Source organism: Zootermopsis nevadensis, unplaced genomic scaffold (assembly GCF_977971745.1).
Source record: "Zootermopsis nevadensis isolate Lab colony 2312 unplaced genomic scaffold, Znev_1.0 Znev_ptg000030l, whole genome shotgun sequence".
In the NCBI taxonomy this organism is placed as follows: domain Eukaryota; kingdom Metazoa; phylum Arthropoda; class Insecta; order Blattodea; family Termopsidae; genus Zootermopsis; species Zootermopsis nevadensis.
In genome coordinates this window covers 8,433,510-8,453,049 of record NW_028259162.1, presented here as the reverse complement: position 1 = coordinate 8,453,049, position 19,540 = coordinate 8,433,510, and the positions used below count along the sequence as shown (strand labels likewise).

The 19,540-nt window shown below is 37.3% G+C and overlaps 1 protein-coding gene and 1 long non-coding RNA gene across 4 annotated transcripts in view; both read right to left on the bottom strand.

The window, feature by feature from the left end:
* Window positions 1-19,540, bottom strand: part of LOC110839044 (putative G protein-coupled receptor CG31760) — a 183,897-nt gene that overhangs the window by 82,296 nt on the left and 82,061 nt on the right. For all 3 annotated transcript variants that reach the window (XM_087358795.1, XM_087358794.1, XM_087358796.1), the window contains exon 3: window positions 4,285-4,398. In XM_087358795.1, coding sequence (XP_087214921.1) covers window positions 4,285-4,380 — 96 coding nt within the window. In that variant the 5' untranslated portion in view covers window positions 4,381-4,398. The remainder of the gene's footprint in view (window positions 1-4,284; window positions 4,399-19,540) is intronic.
* Window positions 6,242-9,293, bottom strand: LOC147872127 (uncharacterized). Its single transcript, XR_015537902.1, has 2 exons — window positions 9,075-9,293; window positions 6,242-6,579 (listed from the first exon to the last, which is right to left on the bottom strand). It is a non-coding gene; the product is annotated as an uncharacterized LOC147872127 (long non-coding RNA).

Below are 19,540 nucleotides of genomic sequence, written 5' to 3'. Positions count from 1 at the left end.
CTACGAAAAAGCGAGCAAAATACGTATTTGAAAAGAAATAGCAGTTCTGATGAAGAGATACGAAAAGACGGTAACCAATTTAGTTTCATTCCTTAGAATGAGTATAAAATTTGGCAATGGAAACCACTAGTGGCTTGCTAAATTTTCTAAACGAATTATACTAGTCTATTACAAGTCCTTCTTTTAAACAAGGCATAAAGGAACAATCCGAATTTATTCAATTGAACACTAAAAATACGTATTTAAAACATGGTAAAATAAATTAAAGAGAAAATATTTTGTAATATGCATATTTGCCTCCTAAAATTATCTATCCAAGAAAGAATTTTATAGAATTTATGGATGGTATATGCTAATGGAAGATGTAAGAATGGATATTTTCACTAACCATCACAGTACTCTAAATCCAACAGATCAGATTTGTATGCAAGTTATACGTCTTAGTAATAGCTAACAATTTATACTGACACATGCACAAATGGGATTTAAAACTGCAATGTGTAACCTTACGCTCTCCTCGCAAACTTTCTGTCAGATCTGAAAACTCCCAGGAACCGCAATAAGTAATTGTTTCAAGTCACGATGGCTTTGGTGTCATATTATGGCTTCCTTGCAATTATTATTTATTTAATATGCTACAAATTTGGTGCAGAGAAAGATGGAAGTAAGAATGGTATAGATCCTATTTTGTTTTGAACCGTATCGCCCCTTCAGAAAAGTCAGAAGAGGGAGGTTCTAGTTCTTAGTGTCATTATTTCCCTTGCGATCCCCTCTTATGTACATTATATGTAAATAAACAATGTTATTCTCAAAGAAATACAAATACAAAATCTATTTATTTCAAAACAAATTGAACATAAATATACACTTATGGAATTTATATGCTAGCCCTTCAGCTTAAAACCACAATAACAAAGACGCAACAATATTTGCCTCAAACGATATCTTAACTTCTTGTATGAAATAAAAAAACACTTTATTTCTCTCGTTCAAAACAAAAAAAAAATCACTTTGCCTCAGTTTCTCCGCGAAATATAGGGCACTTGCCCTCCCCTGGCGAGCCTCGTACTCAGCCGCTAAATGTCTGGGAAATCACGGCAGTTCAGAAACAGCCAAGTACCTTACCCAAACGGTGGTCCGAGAGACAGTGAATCTTGTACAAGCGAGAATCAGGCAAAACATTGCAATCCCCCTCCAATCCTGCCCCCTCGCATTCCGCGCCGGCACAATCGATCGGGCCACTCTTAGTTCAGCAGGCCCTCACCCAGTCCCGAGGTCGCCCCCGCTAACTTCACAGAACACAAGAGCCGACGGGACCAATGGCTATGCATTCGAGGACCACAGTTTCAGAACCACTTATTTAGATAATTTTTCGAAATTCTTTCATTTGTACTGTTTTACCAGTCTGTTCGTTGTTTACCGAATTCACAATTTTTTTTAAATTTAAAGTTGTTTACATTCGTTACCGCTGTTTTCAATTAACAGGTCTGAAGCACATAGAAAGCATTAAGGACAATAGAATATTGAACAACCCAGGACGCAAATGTTTCGTGCATGGAAGCACTGAACAGTCATCTTACAGCTTAATCAGTAAACATTCTGACGTGAATTATATGACCATCAACGTGTTTTTGAAAAAAAATATAAAATAAAACGTTTCATTCTCCGTTATTTTAATGGTGGTAGGCAACACACTAGACAGCGGACTACTGAAACAAGGCAACTATCACTTTTTAATTCTGACATAGGAATTACAGGTACAGTTACTACAATTTTTAAAACTAATTTAATTAATTGACAGGGAATGAAAAAGACATTTAATTTCGTTACGTTTCATTCAGGGTTTCAAGATGAATCAGACGAATTTCGTCATCCCTGGCACACAATCACATTTTATCTATTCACCAAATCTGTCTGCTTCTCTCGTTAGAGAATATAGTGCCTGCAAAGGAAAATATTTGTAAATTTTGTTTCTTTCTAATAATTACAATATGATCGTCCGTACTTCAATTAATCCGGTTCATATAAATTTAATAGAATGAAACTGACATGCCCACTAAAGTGTTCTATTATGTTCCAAACCTGTCTTTACACAAAAAATAAATATGATAGATTTCGAAGTTAGAGTCACTGCCAGTAAGGTTATATTTTTAAAAAAGTAGATCAATCGACGTCTACAGCTAAATTAATACATTTTGATGATAACAGAACATCTGTATATTTCTTGTTAATTGTCAGTTTCCCACAATATAACACACTTTTCTTATTTGATCTATATAATAACAGGACTTTTTTGACAGTCACACGATCGACATTAATGCCTTCAGTTCTGTAAAAAAAAATTCTTCATGATTTCAATGCGGAAAATTTCATACAATATTCAGTCAATCAATTATTAATTGAATTAGGCGCTGTCTTGCTCATACGAATAATTATAACAGACAAGTGACATGAGATAACACGTTTGTCAGGCTCGCGTCATGCACTGAAAACCACCCCACTTCTGGCTGTGATTGAATTTTTTGGAACCCTATCTGGCGCCTTAAACGCTGATTTGATCCCCCTGTCGAAATACCCATGACAACGAAATTTTTGCATGCACGCTAATGGGACGACCTGTCATATTAACAGTAAGAGCGTGCAAGCGCGAACTTTGTCCTGTGGAAGACAGGACATAACAATGCACGTCGCAAACCATGCAATTCGAATACAGAGCGACATCTCGTTTCTCTTATTCACCACACTCAAAATATCCACAACACACAAAGTTCTGGAAACATAAGCAACCAGGCGTATTTATGCAACTTCCAGATGCAGAAGCCTCAAATAATAGCCCCGCGAAGTATCTTATTTTTTTTAGTTATTATTATCATAATTTACGCAGTTACACCCAATACTTATATAAATATAATGATGTGATACAGATAATTAATTGGATCATAATTGTCACATCTTCGTCTTATACCGTAACGTATCATGACCACCACAATGGAAGACTGGACTGGCTCTTATTATGTTTTAAAAACAAATTATTTTTCGAACACGCTCGTACAAAGTAACAATTCTCCAAGAGAGTTTATTCAAGCAGAACGAAAGAGTAGTTGTGCTATCTTAATGTTATTAAACTTCGAGCTAAAAGGGATGGAGATTTCATGTCACAGACGAGACACACGCGTAGACCTTTAGTTTCACGCATCTGTGATCTACCAGCGAACGCCTGCATTAAGAATTTAATTATGTTCTTTCATCGCCACAGAATTCTGTGTCGGCGAAGGCATTGCTAAGAGAATCGTGAGAGATTTATTGCTTTCCATCATACTGCACGTGAAACGGATCACTGGTCACATCGGAACTAATTGTATGAGTAGATAAGTTTAAACCCCGAATAACAATTTTTAGCCTACTTACACAGTTGATCTGTTTCGATTTAAATCTTAAAATTTCGATTAGTTTTTCTTGAATTATTTAAGTATGCAATATTAGCAGAGGTAATTGGATGTGAAATAAGATGAGAGTACAATACCAAATGGTGAGTAAGTAAAGATTTGGAAACTTTTTTCAAACTACATTTGTGTTTGCAAGGAGTAAGCAATATAAACTGCTAGATATTTCAGTTAACATATTCAATATCCTGGGCCGTCACATTTACTGATTTAAAAATTTGTTTAATTCACATTTCAATAAAGTCGAGTTTTCGTCTCATCTGATAAAGTAAAAACAGCCATATAGTTGGAATCCACGAGAAGGCAAAGCGACGGGTTCAGAAAGCCCGGCTGGGCTAGGCACAGTTGAGGGAGTCAGGGGGGCAGAGCCCCTGAGGCAGCAAAAGTGAACGGCCAGGCCCATTGCAGCAAGCATGCATGTGAAAGGCCCGAGCCCCAGGGGTTAAAAGCTAGGCTGGCAGCAGGCGTGCGGGAATTGCCCGGACGGGGGTTCTCCATGGGACGTAGTTCTCGAAAATGGCCTAGCCCCACGGGAGCAATTGCAGTCCTCCAGAGGCCTAGGTGATCTAACTTGTGGTGGTCGAAGCACAGAGTTTTCAGTGCAACGAAGGCAAATCCTGGGGGCCTTAAGGGGAGAGAGAGCCTCGCTGGAAAAAATCCTGGAGTGGAATTCTGCTTATGGCGTGGAGGAAAATTTCACTGAAGGTAGGGGGCGGTTGGCGGTTAAATTCCTTTATAAGTCAGCTGTTCTACCATTGAGGCAACGAGCTCGGCTTACTCTCTGAAACTCTTTATGTAAGGAGAACGGAAGGGTCCTGTTATCGCAGGACGAATACCTTACCCTCCTCATACTTCCGGTGTACCCATCGTCTCCGGTGGTGAGCGAGGTTAGTAATGTGGCTAGTAAGAGTGACCTCTCCAACCAGAGGTGGTCCATAACTCGTCCTCATTGGTCCTGCAACAATCAATTACATGCAGAACTTCAGTTCCAGTAATGGGAAAGAACAACAGATGATACTGTTGTTAGTGGGCAGAGATCAATGAACTTCTGTTCCACAGCCTGTAGTGAGATGTAGACTGGTAATTGCATTTCTCTGTTAAGCAAATATTAATCCCGTATTATCTTGCGCTGATAAATTTTAGTAACTTTACGCCATTTATATTGGGAGCAGTACTACTCCGTACATAAAATACAGGTGGAAGAACATTCCATAATTTTCGCCATTGACGTTACAGGTCTGGGGTTCACGTCCTAATGACCTGCCATTTCACTGTGGGGATATAAATAACTACTTTTAATTACTGTGCACGTCTTTCGGACATTTAATTATAATATACAATAATGTATCAGCTACAAAATTATCTTGGTAACCTGTGTATTATATCAAGACTGTACAGAAGAGAACAAGTGCCTAAGTGATAACGTGAATTATGTGGACACAAATATTTATTTATGTATATTACTATGTTAATAACTGCTTAAAAACATAACTAGGCGCATTATTATTAATTAATTATGCTCTTGCTGAAGTCAGTTCCTGTAGGTTTCGACGCTTTTACGGAGATTACAAGCTGGGTCTTCCGTTAGCATCTCAGTTGCAGCATGGAAATTATCCCACGATTTAAATGCTTGTTTACAAAGTTTGTGTCTTCAGAATTTCCTTACGTATTATAAACCTTAAAGATTCAAAGAGAAACACACACTTAACGTGCATACTTTGAAATGAGACACGTGCAATTTCCTGTTTAATGTATGGCGTTCAAACCATCTAATTTGTCTGCCGTCAATTGTTACTTACTTCGTACTATCAATGTTTCTGAAGCACAAAGCAACGTTAAAATCGTTACGTTTTCTGGTTAGTGATTGTTTCTCGGTTTTCCTCCCTTTTCCACACGTATCAGGCATAGAAGGTGTACTGTCACAAGCAACTGAGCGTACTTCAGGTTCAGTTGTAACGCAAGTATCTCAGGAGTATTTTGCTAATGTCCCTTCTTATTTGAAAGCACAGTAATTATTATTCATGACTCAATGTAAATGCATGGAATGGCTTTATTTATATACAGTCAGGGAATGACTGAATCTCGTCTGAAAATGAAATGAGGTGTAATAAAATGGCGATACGAAGAACATGAACAAGACGTGTTAGACGAAGTGTCTTAAGCATCGAAAACACAGAAGAAGTTATTCATTATAAAGAATAACAATATAAATAGACCCGCCTATTATTAGAGTGGCTATTCTTCTAAAATAAGAGTTTATCCTGAGAAAACAGATTTTTATAAATGATATTCAATATTTCATACGATCAAAATGCTTATATTCCCCTCGAAGTGTTTTCTAGGATAATGGTGATAATGAAAAAAAATAATCAAGCTATAGGGATAATGAAAAATTTACGAACTCATTATCTGATCAGTGTGTACAATATTGCAATTGCATTTCAACGTATCCCCGTAAAATGCAAATCATTGCCAAAATGAAAGACGCAGTTTTAAAGTGTTAAAATAAAAGTCAGTGCAAATACGATTAAAATTCAAAGCTGCATAACGAGGAGGGCCTTCTATTTCATTTACAAAATATTCTATTTTTATTTCCAAATATTCCATGGCAGTTCATACTAAACTTAATTTAATTTCTTAAAGATTTACTAACACTTCCACATCGACATAGCGTTAGTGAATTCGCTTCAATTCGTATCATAAACTTCTTTAGATAAGTCATCAAGAACACGATGAAAGTCAAAGGAGAACAGGTATGTGATGGAACCTGAAATAGGGGTATAACAAAAATACAGCAATTTATGTAAAACTAAGCATTTGCTGCTCATTTTAATGTAACCAAGAAACATAATAAGATTCCAGGTTCTCATGGCGAAGATAATTTATGACGGAGATAGTAAGCTCTTCTGAGACGTCGATTAATAACTACCAGGCCACACAGCGTAACATTATAGAAGGCAGCCATTTTCAAAGAATTACAAGTGACAGCAGAGAACGCTGCTCTTCAATAGATGCCGTAACCAAGTCCCAGGACGGTACCGCAATGGGTCTGCACTCTAGGGGACGAGCTGGCGGCGAAGGGTGAATGCGCCTGCAGAACTCTCTGAGACATACGCAGACGGATACAGTATCTGGGCTGTGAGCACCACAAAGACGAAAAAAGCCAGTGATATTAACTCGATCTCAACAATACACGAAACACAGTGCAACAATGACAATCTTAATGATCGTTACCTTTTTGAGACATTTTAATGAGACAAACCTTGCCCCTGAGCTGCATAGTCCAGAAGCTACTTCTGAAACAAATTTTGATTTTTAAAACATGTTACTTATTATCATTATTATTATTAATTCTTCTTCTTCTGTCTTCACAGGTTTTGCTGTCACGTTTCCTCTTGAACCAATGGTGAATCCCACCTTTCAAGCTTCAAGTTTCTGATTGTAGCACTTTCCTTATAATGTGTGATTTTTTTGTAGAGAATCTATTGAATGGTTTCCTGGTATTGTTTCCAAATATTTTTCGGTCCTCTAATTAAAACTTCTGTAGCTCAAATGATTACCGGTGTGACAAAACATTTCACGTTCCACATTCGCTCAGTTTCTATACGTAATTTTTGTATTTTTATTTATCTTCAGACTCCTTCTGTTGCAGACTTCTATATATTGATATTACTACATTTAGCAGTAAGCAAATTTTATGTTCCACGTTTTTAATTATTATGTCTGGCCTATTTTCCAGAACCTCCCTAACAGTTTTTACCACTTGATTGTTATTATTATCATCATCGTTTGTTATTTTGGCTGTTTTATTTATTTATTTTTTGTGTTTGACTGTAATTGGCCTTCTTTGTCGGTTTTTAAATAAACTGAAATGACGAACGACATTCGATTTATTGCTTATATTACTTCTCTTTTAACAAGCATTGTACTCCAGTCGCTGACAATTCTTAATATTTAATGACTAATTAATTATCGCATAATCTTCCTTAAGTGCAGATTCTTTACATATTGTGCACATCTTGACAATGTTCTCCTTTTCTTATTTAGACAACATCTCTCGTTTACAGTATTTTTTATTGTCGATCACTTTAATGAATTCATTGACTCGAATTGAATTATTACGCTTGTAGACACATGAAAGTAAATTGCTAATATTATACTGTGCGCACATTTCTTCTGTACGTAGTATGTTACAAATTGTTTCTCCTTTGTGCAAGATAATTCACAAAGACTAACTTAATGAGTACTTAAGTACAAGAGTTTATTTTTTACTCGTATCGAAAAGTCTTACCGTATCAAAGTTTTGCCTTCTTTTAGAGTACCTTGATTTTAGTTAGTATTAAAATCGGAATTTCTTCTAACTAAAGTAAATAAATCATTGATACAGATTGTAGATCGTGTTCTGCTCTCTTATATCAAAGATGACGAAGCAATTAGCCAATCTGAAAGATAATTCCACAAAGTAAATTAATGCAATAACCTTATCTATTTGTTAAGAATATCTTGTGCTTCAGTTATTCTTGCACAAAAATCAAAAGTAATGATGTCCCACTTTTCGCCATGTAGGTGCTTGGGTGGAGTGGAGGTATAGCCAGTCTATATACCGACTAAGCTACACCTGCTCATTCTTGCAGAAAGTTTCCTGTAAAAATGCAAACATGTAGCATCTATAAAAGCAGTGTTATCCTCAAACTGATACTGGACTTGGAACCCACTCCGTTTTAATTAATTGTATGAGTCATTAATCCCAACAATTTTAGCATGTTTAACGTGCAATTTTATTTAATTTCACTGTAAGAATTTGTCGTTCTTCATTTTACTGTCTTGTGTAAATACTTTAATTCAAGCTGTTCTCGTTTGTCAGTAGATTAATACTTGAGGTATTCGATTCTTCGAACAATTCCAGCGCGCGTTGCAATCTCACTCTGAGAACGGAGGCATTCTGCGTTTTCTGTCTTCACGTGTGTTTGCAGAGACCATGTTAGTCCCACGGGATGTCTACAGGGTTCAATTAGATATATCTGCACCGTTACCTGAAAAGACGAACTTGATTGGCATAAGATGATGGTTAGCTATGGAATATTTCTCCAACGGATCACTCAGGCACTCTTAGTGACGGAAGAAAATCCAGTTTCGGAGAGTCATGGTTTCTATATATGTAAGGAAATTTATGAATACCTTCCGAAATCTGGTGGTATTACCTCTGCAAATGACGCCAGTGACGACACAATTGTACGGGGTTATTCGCCTATGAGAGGCGTTGCGTCTGGCCAGGGGATTCCCCAAGCAGTTGCGCAGTTGTCCGGGAATTCTCCCATTCAGTTACACCTCCAAAAACGTATATATATGTTCATGAAAAATTCGAGTTATTCATTAACAAAAATTTCAATATTTTAACGATGTTTAATAAACTCACCAGTATCGAATTCAATAAAAATTCCTTCAGCGATTCTTGACTGACAAGGAGAAAGCTAATAGGCGAGTTGTCATTGCGTAAAGTCAAGACGATGGATGAAGTTTAAAAACCAGAAATTGCTACTTCATGTAAGTTAAAACCGAAACTCTGCTTAATGCCAGAAAAGCAAGATAGTCAACATTCACTTTATCGGTTTCAGTGAACGTACTACTTACCAGCTTCATCATGTTAAACGACGTCTGTGTATTGCTCTGCTCGGAGAGCGAGCAACTGATTGATGCCTTCCCATGGTTCAGCGTGTGCTTTGTAGCAGTGTGAAGCAGGAAGTTCATGTTCAAGGTCGCCTTTGTTGACTGACTACGCTTCCGACCACGCCTTACCACACCGCCTTGAGAAACACGACAACCTTACAAGCTGATCGTGACCGCGTTCTACGACTGTTAAATTATCCAAAATTTGTTCTGATTAACTGCATGCACTGCCGAGTTTAGCCACCATTAAAAACATTACAGATTTCTTGAAACTCTGAAGGCCTCGGTCGATTCAGGAAATAAAGTACGTGTGTGGACAGACTGTCCTTTTTACATTCTACGAGGTGCATTCTTCCTAGTTCCCCACTGAAACAACGGGAAAACTGGTAAATATCTCAAAACAAAATTCATTGTAGTAATGATGGAGTTGGTACCAAACATCTGAAACGTCGGTAAACGTCTACCAGACTGCACTGCGCAACAACTAAGAAGAAAGTAATTTTCATCTCACCACCTTGCAAACCTGAAAACTCACCAGTCTGTATCAAGGTTCTCTTCCAATGATTTATAAACTTCTGCGTTCCTCAGTAACGATGTAGCTATGGACAAACGCCTGTCCATATCCGCTGCTTTAACTTTAACCCACATAAAACAAACTTTATAGTTTATAGTTTCCTGCCCCATTACTGAGCAATGTAAGCTCACTCCGTTGTGAAACATATTCAAGCCATTTACATGGTGTTGGAGTAATGTAATGGGTTTCCAGCGTCCTGTGGGGCAAGCACTGGTGGGATCTTAAAGTCCCGAGGGATGAAGAAACTCTGAGAAACAGCCTCCAGAAAGAATCAGGGGAGGGAGGAGTTGAGAAGAAATGGCCTATGTACACTAGAACGGACCAAGATTCCAACAACAAATATACTTTTACGCACTTGCTGGCACAGTTAATGCAGACTAAAAGGTAACGTTTAAGTGGCTGAATATATTGTTTGTTCCTGGAACCAGACACAAGCGACTTGTATAAGTATAGGATCATTACTATTCACCTATTCCTTCATCGTCATTATCATCATCATCATCATCTTATGTTTTGTACTTGCTTTGTTCTTTCCTTTAATAAACACCGTATAAAATTTCGGGTTACATACAAAGTGAGAAATTCTTGATTATATAAGAGACTGTCAGCTTCTCAAGATACATTGTGCTCTGTAGAATCAGTTAGTTATCCGTCCTCATGTCTTCCCCGGTTGTTGATCTATCAACGCACCTTCTTCGTTCATATTTTTATAGCACCTTGTCACCACCTTTCTATGCATTCCAACATCTGTACATATAATCTAAATTTGTTTTAATTTACGGTGGCCATATGTGATTATACAAGATATTCTCTTAATGGAATATCTATTCTCCTGCTCGAAAGCTAATTTTTATTTTATTAGAAAAACCAACGGTTAAGTAGCTGAACCAGTGAAACCAGAATTCAAATAAGTCGTTCATACAGCGCAAGTTTGTAAAGCCATAAAACATAATAGGTAATACTAAAACTCCTGTCAAGAGAATTTGTGCAAGATTCTAGTCAACTTGATAACAAAAATTTCCCGCCCTGCAAAATAATGGGATTTTGATCTGGTGAGAAAGGACATTGTTTGGGAACTTTTGAACAAGAACTAAAAAATGAAGCCGAAGGAGATGTATATTGATGTACATAAAAAGTGTATGTTATGTTATATTATCTAATGTTATGTTATGTTGGGTTGGGTTGGGTTGGGTTAGGTTAGGTTAGGTTAGGTTAGGTTAGGTTGGGTTGGGTTGGGTTAGGTTAGGTTAGGTTAGGTTAGGTTAGGTTAGGTTAGGTTGGGTTGGGTTGGGTTAGCTTAGCTTAGCTTAGCTTAGCTTAGCTTAGGTTAAGTTTCTTTATTGCGTTTTGTTGGTTTATTGAACGTTTTGAAAATTTTTGTGAATTTGACACCTATGGCCATATCTCGTCACGCCGTTACACTACGTCACTCCTTGTCACGCTTTGTCACGCTTGAGCACGCTTGGTCACGTCTGGTCACGATTTGAAAATATTCCTCAAATTTCGACACTTTTTTCCACATTTCGTCACACGGTTACGGTTTGGCACGCCTAGTCACGCTGTGTCACGCTTGAGCACGCTTTGACAAACCTTTCGAATTTTCGTCGTATTTAAACACTTATGGTGACCTCTTGTCACGCCTTTATAGCAGGTCACGCCAAGTCACGCATTGTCACGCATTGGCACGCTTTGTCACGTTTGGTCACGCTTTGTATATCTTGGCCACATTTCAACCCACATGGTGATCCTCAGTCACTATATCAAAGCGGGTCACGCGTGGTCACGCTTTATCACGCTTTAGCACGCGTCATCACTAAGTCACATTTCACAGCTTCTAGTTACCGCATTAAAAGTTATCAGGAACTTTCTCAATCAACTGCTCACTATTTTAGAAACACTTGTGATAAGTAGGAAATGAAAAATCAAATCTATACAAAAAATTTAATTTGTTCCTAGACCAAAATGTATTTAAGAAACAACCAACCGGGACTTGACTGGACGACTGTCATATGGTAATCATACGTTTTTAGAACTAAGTTTTCTACCTTTTTTTAACGCTTTATGGCATTATTAAGAACACAAAGATAAATATGTATTGCGTTTACGTACACAAGAAACCTAAGGAATAAAGTATCACTTAACTGGAAAACTTTTAAGACGTAAGATCCGAACTTTTCTGATTCTTCGCGCTACGCTGCTATTGCTATCTCTATCAGATAAGAAACCTAACAGTCAGAATTTCGAAACTTCATGAGTTGGGTTTGAGGCTGGTAAACCACTGCCAAGAAACAAGCACTGGCCAACCAAATTATGACCATCTTCGTTACGAAATCTGCTATTACTTTCCTGTAATTATTAATTTAAAGAATAGTACACATTAGTTATACAATTTCAACCTATCGATTAATATTATTACTCATAATAGAGAATTTGTGTGTCTGTTTCTGTCCGACTCATTTCCTCTATTCCGAGACAGCTCGGTGAAATAACAGACTGATGGAGAAAGCAAAACAAAATCAAACAACTCAATAAATATAAAAGCGGCAAATCTTAAATGTGAGCCCAAGAATTTGTCTTATTTCCTTAATATTAATTTAATATTGCACTCATATTTACTAGTAGGACTTCAGAGTAGCATAATTTATCCATAATTTCCGATTAAAATTATTTTGGAATTCTTTTTTCATACGTGCTACACGGCCGTTTATCTCGCCCTCCTTCATCTGATTCCCTATTAGGGTATTTAATAAAATACACAAACTATGAAGTTTTTCGTTGTCACTTATATTAAAAAGCTGGGTTTAATAAACATATTTTTGTTTCCTTTAGTCCGGTCGTTTATACAAAAATTACTGTGAGCTGAATAACGAAATAGGATATTCTCAAGTCTGGAAGCTGAGTTTAACTTACAGTCCTTTGCTGACAACTTTTTTCATCAGGATTCTTCATCCCGGGGGTCTGGATGGATTTTTTTGGTCGAGGGGTTGAGACTCGCTAGAGACTTATTGTATGTGCATAGCAGAAACCAGCTTCAGTATATATATATACTAAGCAAAGAACGAAGTTGTCGTCATAAGAAGAAGAGATTTTGGAACAACGTTATTTTAAACGACGATATAAGCCACCTAACTGCCGCAAACTTAAACAGTCTACAATACAAACATAAGAGGATACTGATGTGTAGGAAGGATTTTAATCTTAATTACAATTTTCAACACAAGTCGCATATTATTTTAAGATTTACTTCAACATATTATTTCATTAACTGAAGCCAATGTCTCTCTCAACTCACAAGTTCCTTCGTCCGCCGTGCGATTCTTACTAATTTAAATAAATTTAAAAACTTCTAAGGCAGGGTAATCTTCAACGGCATAACGTTCATCATAAAATTCCTGATGATCGTTCAGTTGTAAGACTTGAGGTTCTCACAGCGGTGAATATGAAGATTTCTGTCTTCTGGGTTGTTGCGCTGTGTAGTCTGGTCGATGTTAACCAACGTTTCAGAGGTCATACTGCCTCCGTCATCGCCCTGATGACGGAGGCAGTATGACCTCTGAAACGTTGGTTAACATCGACCAGACTACACAGCGCAACAACCCAGAAGACAGAAATCATCGTTCAGTTGGCTTAAACGTTAAAAGAAAGGACACACAGACATTCAAAAATACGCACAAATGGCAGGTAAATTCATCGGCCAAGACTGCTAATATTAATAGAGTCTTTTAAACAAAGGTACTTAATATCTACAACAAATAAAGTGTCCAAATTACTGTCACTTAGAAGATAAATATTTGTATCTGTTTGTATTTGTAATTATGGCTTATTTAATGACACTATCAGTAGCTCAACTATACAGCGTCAACGACAGGATAATCAGTTGGAAAGGATATTGAGGGGTAACGTCCTCACTTAAGGTGTTATATACATATATTCCTATATAAAGTCCTTAGTAAAGCAGGTCTCCCGGCCATGATAAATTTCTACCTCATCATGTAGGAATACACAGCTGAATCACAAAATATCTGGTTGTACTAAAAAAAAAAGTCATATACTTCATATTTCCTTACAGAATTTTTGAGAAATTTCTTACGTCGTCTAACACACAATTTCATTTACTTGTATTCAATATGTTTCCACATCAGACAGCATCCGATCAGTCCACTGAGTGCGTCCATGGGACGGTTTGGGAAAAGGTAGCTAAGGGCAAAATCCTTGCCCCTCCCGGGAATCTATGGCCGCCCAGTCCACAGCCAACTTACTTTATTGAATATAATTTTAAGTGCGTCCTTACTGGAAATTAAAAATTTGCAATCTTATTAATGCATATTTATATCCTATCGAACCTCGCATGCAATGTCCATTCTTGTCTGTTCCCCAGCACTACGTATAATACTGACTTAATTTAATAATTAAATTGCTTGCACCTATTAACTCGCCGCAGAGGCGCTGTTCTCAACGGAATCCCAAGCGAAATTACGGCACAGCAAGATTAAACAGGTAATTACAGTTAAGAATACAGAGCAGGGGAGTAATTACCTTGATAATTAAAGGCACAGAGAAAGACACCATGTAGCTACTCAGACTTCACTAGCCATGCCCCAATATCGACTTCTTAACATGAGACAAATGCTAGTTAAAATAAACGCATTTAAATTTACAATGCCAGTACACCTTGATTTACGCTAGAGTTATGTCCCTGCAAAATGCTGCTATATCAAAACTGTGTCGAAACAAAGTTACAAGTGTGGGTTATGCTCATAAACGGATATTTTTAGTTGAAAATTTTGCCAACTCCGATGTTTAATATTAGGAATAAAGCAATAATAATGTAAAAAACATTACGGGTTTAATAGCATTTAATGATTTGAGGCAAAAACTTTATCTGAGATCCTATGTATTTAAGATTAATTTCTATTATCCTTTTCCTGGTGAATATGATCAGCTACGTAGCTAAAAACTGCTAGAGTTTAATAGTAACGAGTGAATCTACTGAAAGTCAGCTTTTGTTTCCACGAATCTTTCAAGATGCTTCGAAGCATGTTAATTTTGAATCACCAGGGAAGTGTCTCACGCGGTCCTGCAACATGAATAAGGTTCTCGCCTACTTTGACCTCCTCTTACTGCCGCATTGTGCATCTGGCACATTCAGCGACTGTCTATTGACTCTGCTGGGTCTAACTCTCCTCACTCACATCCCTGGAGCATTGCTTAGGAAACGTCTCCATTCCACATTACTTAATTGTGTGATGTACTCGCAAACGCTTTCAATCCCTAGACTCCTTGTCCCCTTTAGGCCAGTCACAGGTCATTTACGATTAACAGAGTTCGTAAGAGGGTGTGTCAGCCAATCGAGAAACAAAGTTCCATCAGTCCATTAACAAAATACTTATACTTGGTTAAGAATATAAAATTTTGCCCACTGCCCCGGTCTGAGCTCTGTTTCCATCATCAGGGCGATGAAACAATCACCCTGATGATGGAAGCAGCAAAGGCATCTGAAACATTGGCACTCTTCTACTAGACTAAATGGCGATACAACCCAGAAGACAGCCCTTGTTATACCACAAATCTCAGTAAACATTTCTGAAAGCATACAAATTAAATTGTCTTCGATGTCAGTTGGACCTGTTTGCCTGCAAATAATGAACTTGGGACTAGTGAATAACATATAAACAAGATGTAAAATTTCGTAACGTGACGTTATTTTAATTGTGATTACCGGAGAGGGTACTTCGTCTTGTTTCTTATGGCTGCAGTGTGCACCCACCGTGAAAATGAAATCCCAACGAATTTGCTTTAACTACGTCCGCGAATCGATCGGCAGCCTATAGGAAACAATGTGCGACCTAAATTGCCTGTGTTTACTGACGGCAGTCTACAGATGGAAATTAATTTCGTCGCTAATAGCTACCCAAATGACAGGATGTACGTCATGTACAAGTAAGTATAGAGATGTAAGATTTGAGGTTTTCACAACCCTGATGACAGAGGCAGTATGACCTCTCAACGTTGGTAAACATCTACCATAATACACAAAGCAAACAATCCAGAAGACATAAATCATCAATTATAGAGATATCTGAGGTATGTGAATATTATTTAAAAATACAAAACACATTCTTTTTTCAGTAAATTGGAAAAAGAAAAGAAACAGCCTACGTACGATTGTTACTTACAGGCTGTGTTCGTAATACCTGTTACTTAGTAAAACTGTCATTTTAGCCGTAAGTTTGTATGTTATTTCAAATCTGTGCCTGTGAATTTGTTTCCATCAAATATATATATAATCAAAGCGCCTACAAATATTAATTAATTTTTTTTATCCTAACATGTAAAATGCTGAACTAATTTTTGCCCAACCAATATCATCGAGATTGGATATCTTGATTATTATAAATTGTTTGTTTTGTGTTGAATTTAGTTTCTTTTTTACATTGAATCGACGGTTTGTTAGGAACCTCATGACACAGAATCATTAATGGATCCAACTAGCTACACCCATTCCATCATATTTTAATAAACTGGAAGGAATTTGTAATTATTTGTAAATGACATCAAACTCCATGTAATGCAAATAAAAGAAGGAGTATGTTGCGCTCCAGACATGCCGGATCCTAACTGTCCTTGACACAGTGACAGAAGACAAATATATTTCTCTCCGGAAGTCACAAACAACCCTCATCCGTCCTTAACAGCCCAGCTATTTATTTCTTCCCATTAAATTTGATGACGGCTTTCAAGAATGTACGCACTCCGCCTTAGAAAATTTATATAAGTACATGAAAATCTGTTGTACGCTTTCCCATAAATATTGAAACACAAAATTCATACCGAATTTCGTATTGTATTTATATAGTTCTTGTGCCGGTTTTGCGCGGCTTATGCCGCAAAATGTTGTTCTTTTTTTTTATGGTAATCACCGACTGTGGGCATGACCATGGCGAAGTCTCCATGGAAGCAATTTGAATGAATCGAGAGCTAATGGAACCTCAGTGGTTACACAGATCAAAGGCTTGACGTTTTACAATAACTTTGATCAAAATCCCAACTTGATAGCAGGTGTAATACATTACTCATCCTGTCAACCTTGGGATATGAATACAACGCTACATTGGTGAATGGAATTCATATTTGGCTTAAAGGGATTTCTGGTTTTACCTGACAAGTTTAACCACTGTAGATTCGCACAGCAAGAGATGCTAGAAAGCTGGAAAAAGAAATTTTTGAATTGTCTGCCATGAAAAGACACTGCAGATTGTATTTAAAATAACTGACTTCACAATTTAAAATTCCTAGCCAGATCACATGACAATAACTCCGTACATGAAAGGAAGACTATAACAGTCGTAAATAAATGTTTTCGTCTGCCTAGGGGTTTGAAGGTCATGGATTCGAATCCAACATCTAACATGGAGACTAACGTCGCACTACCTACCGTCCACTACTGTAATCTTGAGACTTGCGGGGTGAGGAATTGTGGTGAAGGAGGAAGGAGGAAAGATAGCGTCTGCCTTTAACGTTACGGACTTCCTGCATTCCTTTCGAGTCTCAATACAGTCTCGGACTGTACACACATATTTCGGTATTGTACACAATATGGACATAATGCGTTGTCTAGATTTCCGATAACTTGTTTAAAGGGTAGCTCATAGCGTGAAGGGCTCATTATTGTCTTACTCAGCTTGTACTTTCAAAGGTTTCATAAATTCGTTTCATATATTCAGTCCCTTTGCATGTCCACACGTTACGTACGTTATGTTCTGATATAATAACTACCAGATTCCACTGCTATGGGTCCTTGAGGATCTGAAAGTACGCTAACCTAATCAAGAAACTCCCCGCGTTTCAAAGAACACAAAGTTTTCTTTACGGAAACAAAAGAGCTCGCCATTGGTTCCTACTGAGATCTGGATGAATACAATTCATTCCCTCCAACCCTACTTCCCTAAGATCCTTTTTAATATTATCTTCAAATCTACGCCATGGTTCCTACAGTGCACAGCAAACAAGCTTCTGTATGACAGAAAACAACGTTTCAAACGGGCTTACATTGATCTTGAAAACTCAGAGGTATCTAATACTACTCAAAAGTTCCGGAAATTTGATTTTTAATGTGATTTATATCTAACAACATATACACTCATAAACGACAGATTTATTAAGCCACGTTAAATATTTGTTTACGTGATGCGAGTCCAGAGAACATCATTTTTCTGTATGATCATAATTATTTGTTAGTGGATATTTTATCTTTGACGACCCCTCCAGAACATAGGTCTATCTCCTCTCTCAGTTTTGCAGCAGAAGAATTAAAAATGTTTTATTTTGTGTCAGCATAAATACATACAGCCGTAAATTTGTAACCAGTATTTCAATTATTTAAGTTGTTAGGTTATAAAATTTCTACAGTAGGTCGTATCGAATAATTCTTTACAAAACTAATTAAGGAGAAATGTGTAAATTTTATTTTGTTACGATAAAAATATTATCGCACGAACTTAAGTGTAACATTAAGGTGTAAATACAAATTGTAGATTAAGATATGATTTACAAACGCAAAACAGATACCTTAATTACGAGAAGGAATTGAAATTATAACAATACATACTTGAAATGTCTTCGCATGTTTAGATCATGCCCTGTTTTTTTAACACTTAGTCAAAACTAATAGTTACGTGTTTCGGGATGTAAAGAAATCCAATCTAACTGAGTTTCAAACTTATTTTGCATAACGCTATACTGCTACTGCCTACCTTCTCAATATTTAAATTGCCAGTGTAATTTGAGCTGTCTGTAGCTGAAGTGAGTAATTACAGAACAATTTCTTTAAGCAACCCTATAGAAGGCGTGGGATAAATTTATGATAATATTCTCTTAGACTCCACAATCATGAGAAAAGGTAATGATGAAAAAGGAACTTAGACGTCCTTAGAAATGCAAACTACCGTCACAGTTAACCTCACAACCACCTTAAAAATGGCAAATGCAATGTTTGCCGAAACGTTTCTTAACACCAAACAATCGGCGTGGCTCTAACCGGAAACCGAAGTTACACATTGAACTCCAGCCGCAGAAACCTACGGACAAGAATTCTGTTGATATTATAACCTGGAAACGTGTTTCTCTTAAAAAATAAATTTATTCAGCTTTCAAGACATGGTTTAATCTTACTACATTCCGCAGAGCAATTTGCCTACATTGCCTATAACCAGCATCTGTGGCCATTAGCCTAATACCCTTGCGTATTTAATCTCTCTGACAAATAATTCACCACGCTTAGGCAAATCCAATGAGGAGTCCAGGTACCATGCAGCCTGGTATTTGTGCTAATTATACGACCAAAGTGGTGCAATACAGCGCTGGCGGAGAGGAGCGGTCAGCGATATGCAATATCAGTAATGAAAACAATCAGACATTTTTACCTACTATTTAACCACCAGTAAAGCTAAGTCCTCTTGTACCAACGTTTATCTCGATAGCGCTTTCAAGGACCATACCAATCCTGCAGGGCACCTTGAATATATAAAAACCAGTACTAAACAAGTTTGACTTCTTTTACTCCACACTCAATATTCATATCCAGAACTAGAGCAAGAAATCCGAAAGGTTTTGTCCAATATGTTATCTGGCTGATTACCTCGTTCAGAACGAACTCAAAACTTAGACCGGACTCCAAATGGCATGCATCCTCTAACAAAGTCGGTCATAATGGAAGTAATGTATTATCGATTGTAAATGTAACAGACACAGGCAGCTTTGCAGCGTTCAAGCCGTATTAGCTGTGTTAGCCCTGCTAACACTCTAAAAAACGTAAAAAGAAAAGCCCTGATTTAGTTTTGTGGTACAGTGATACTCC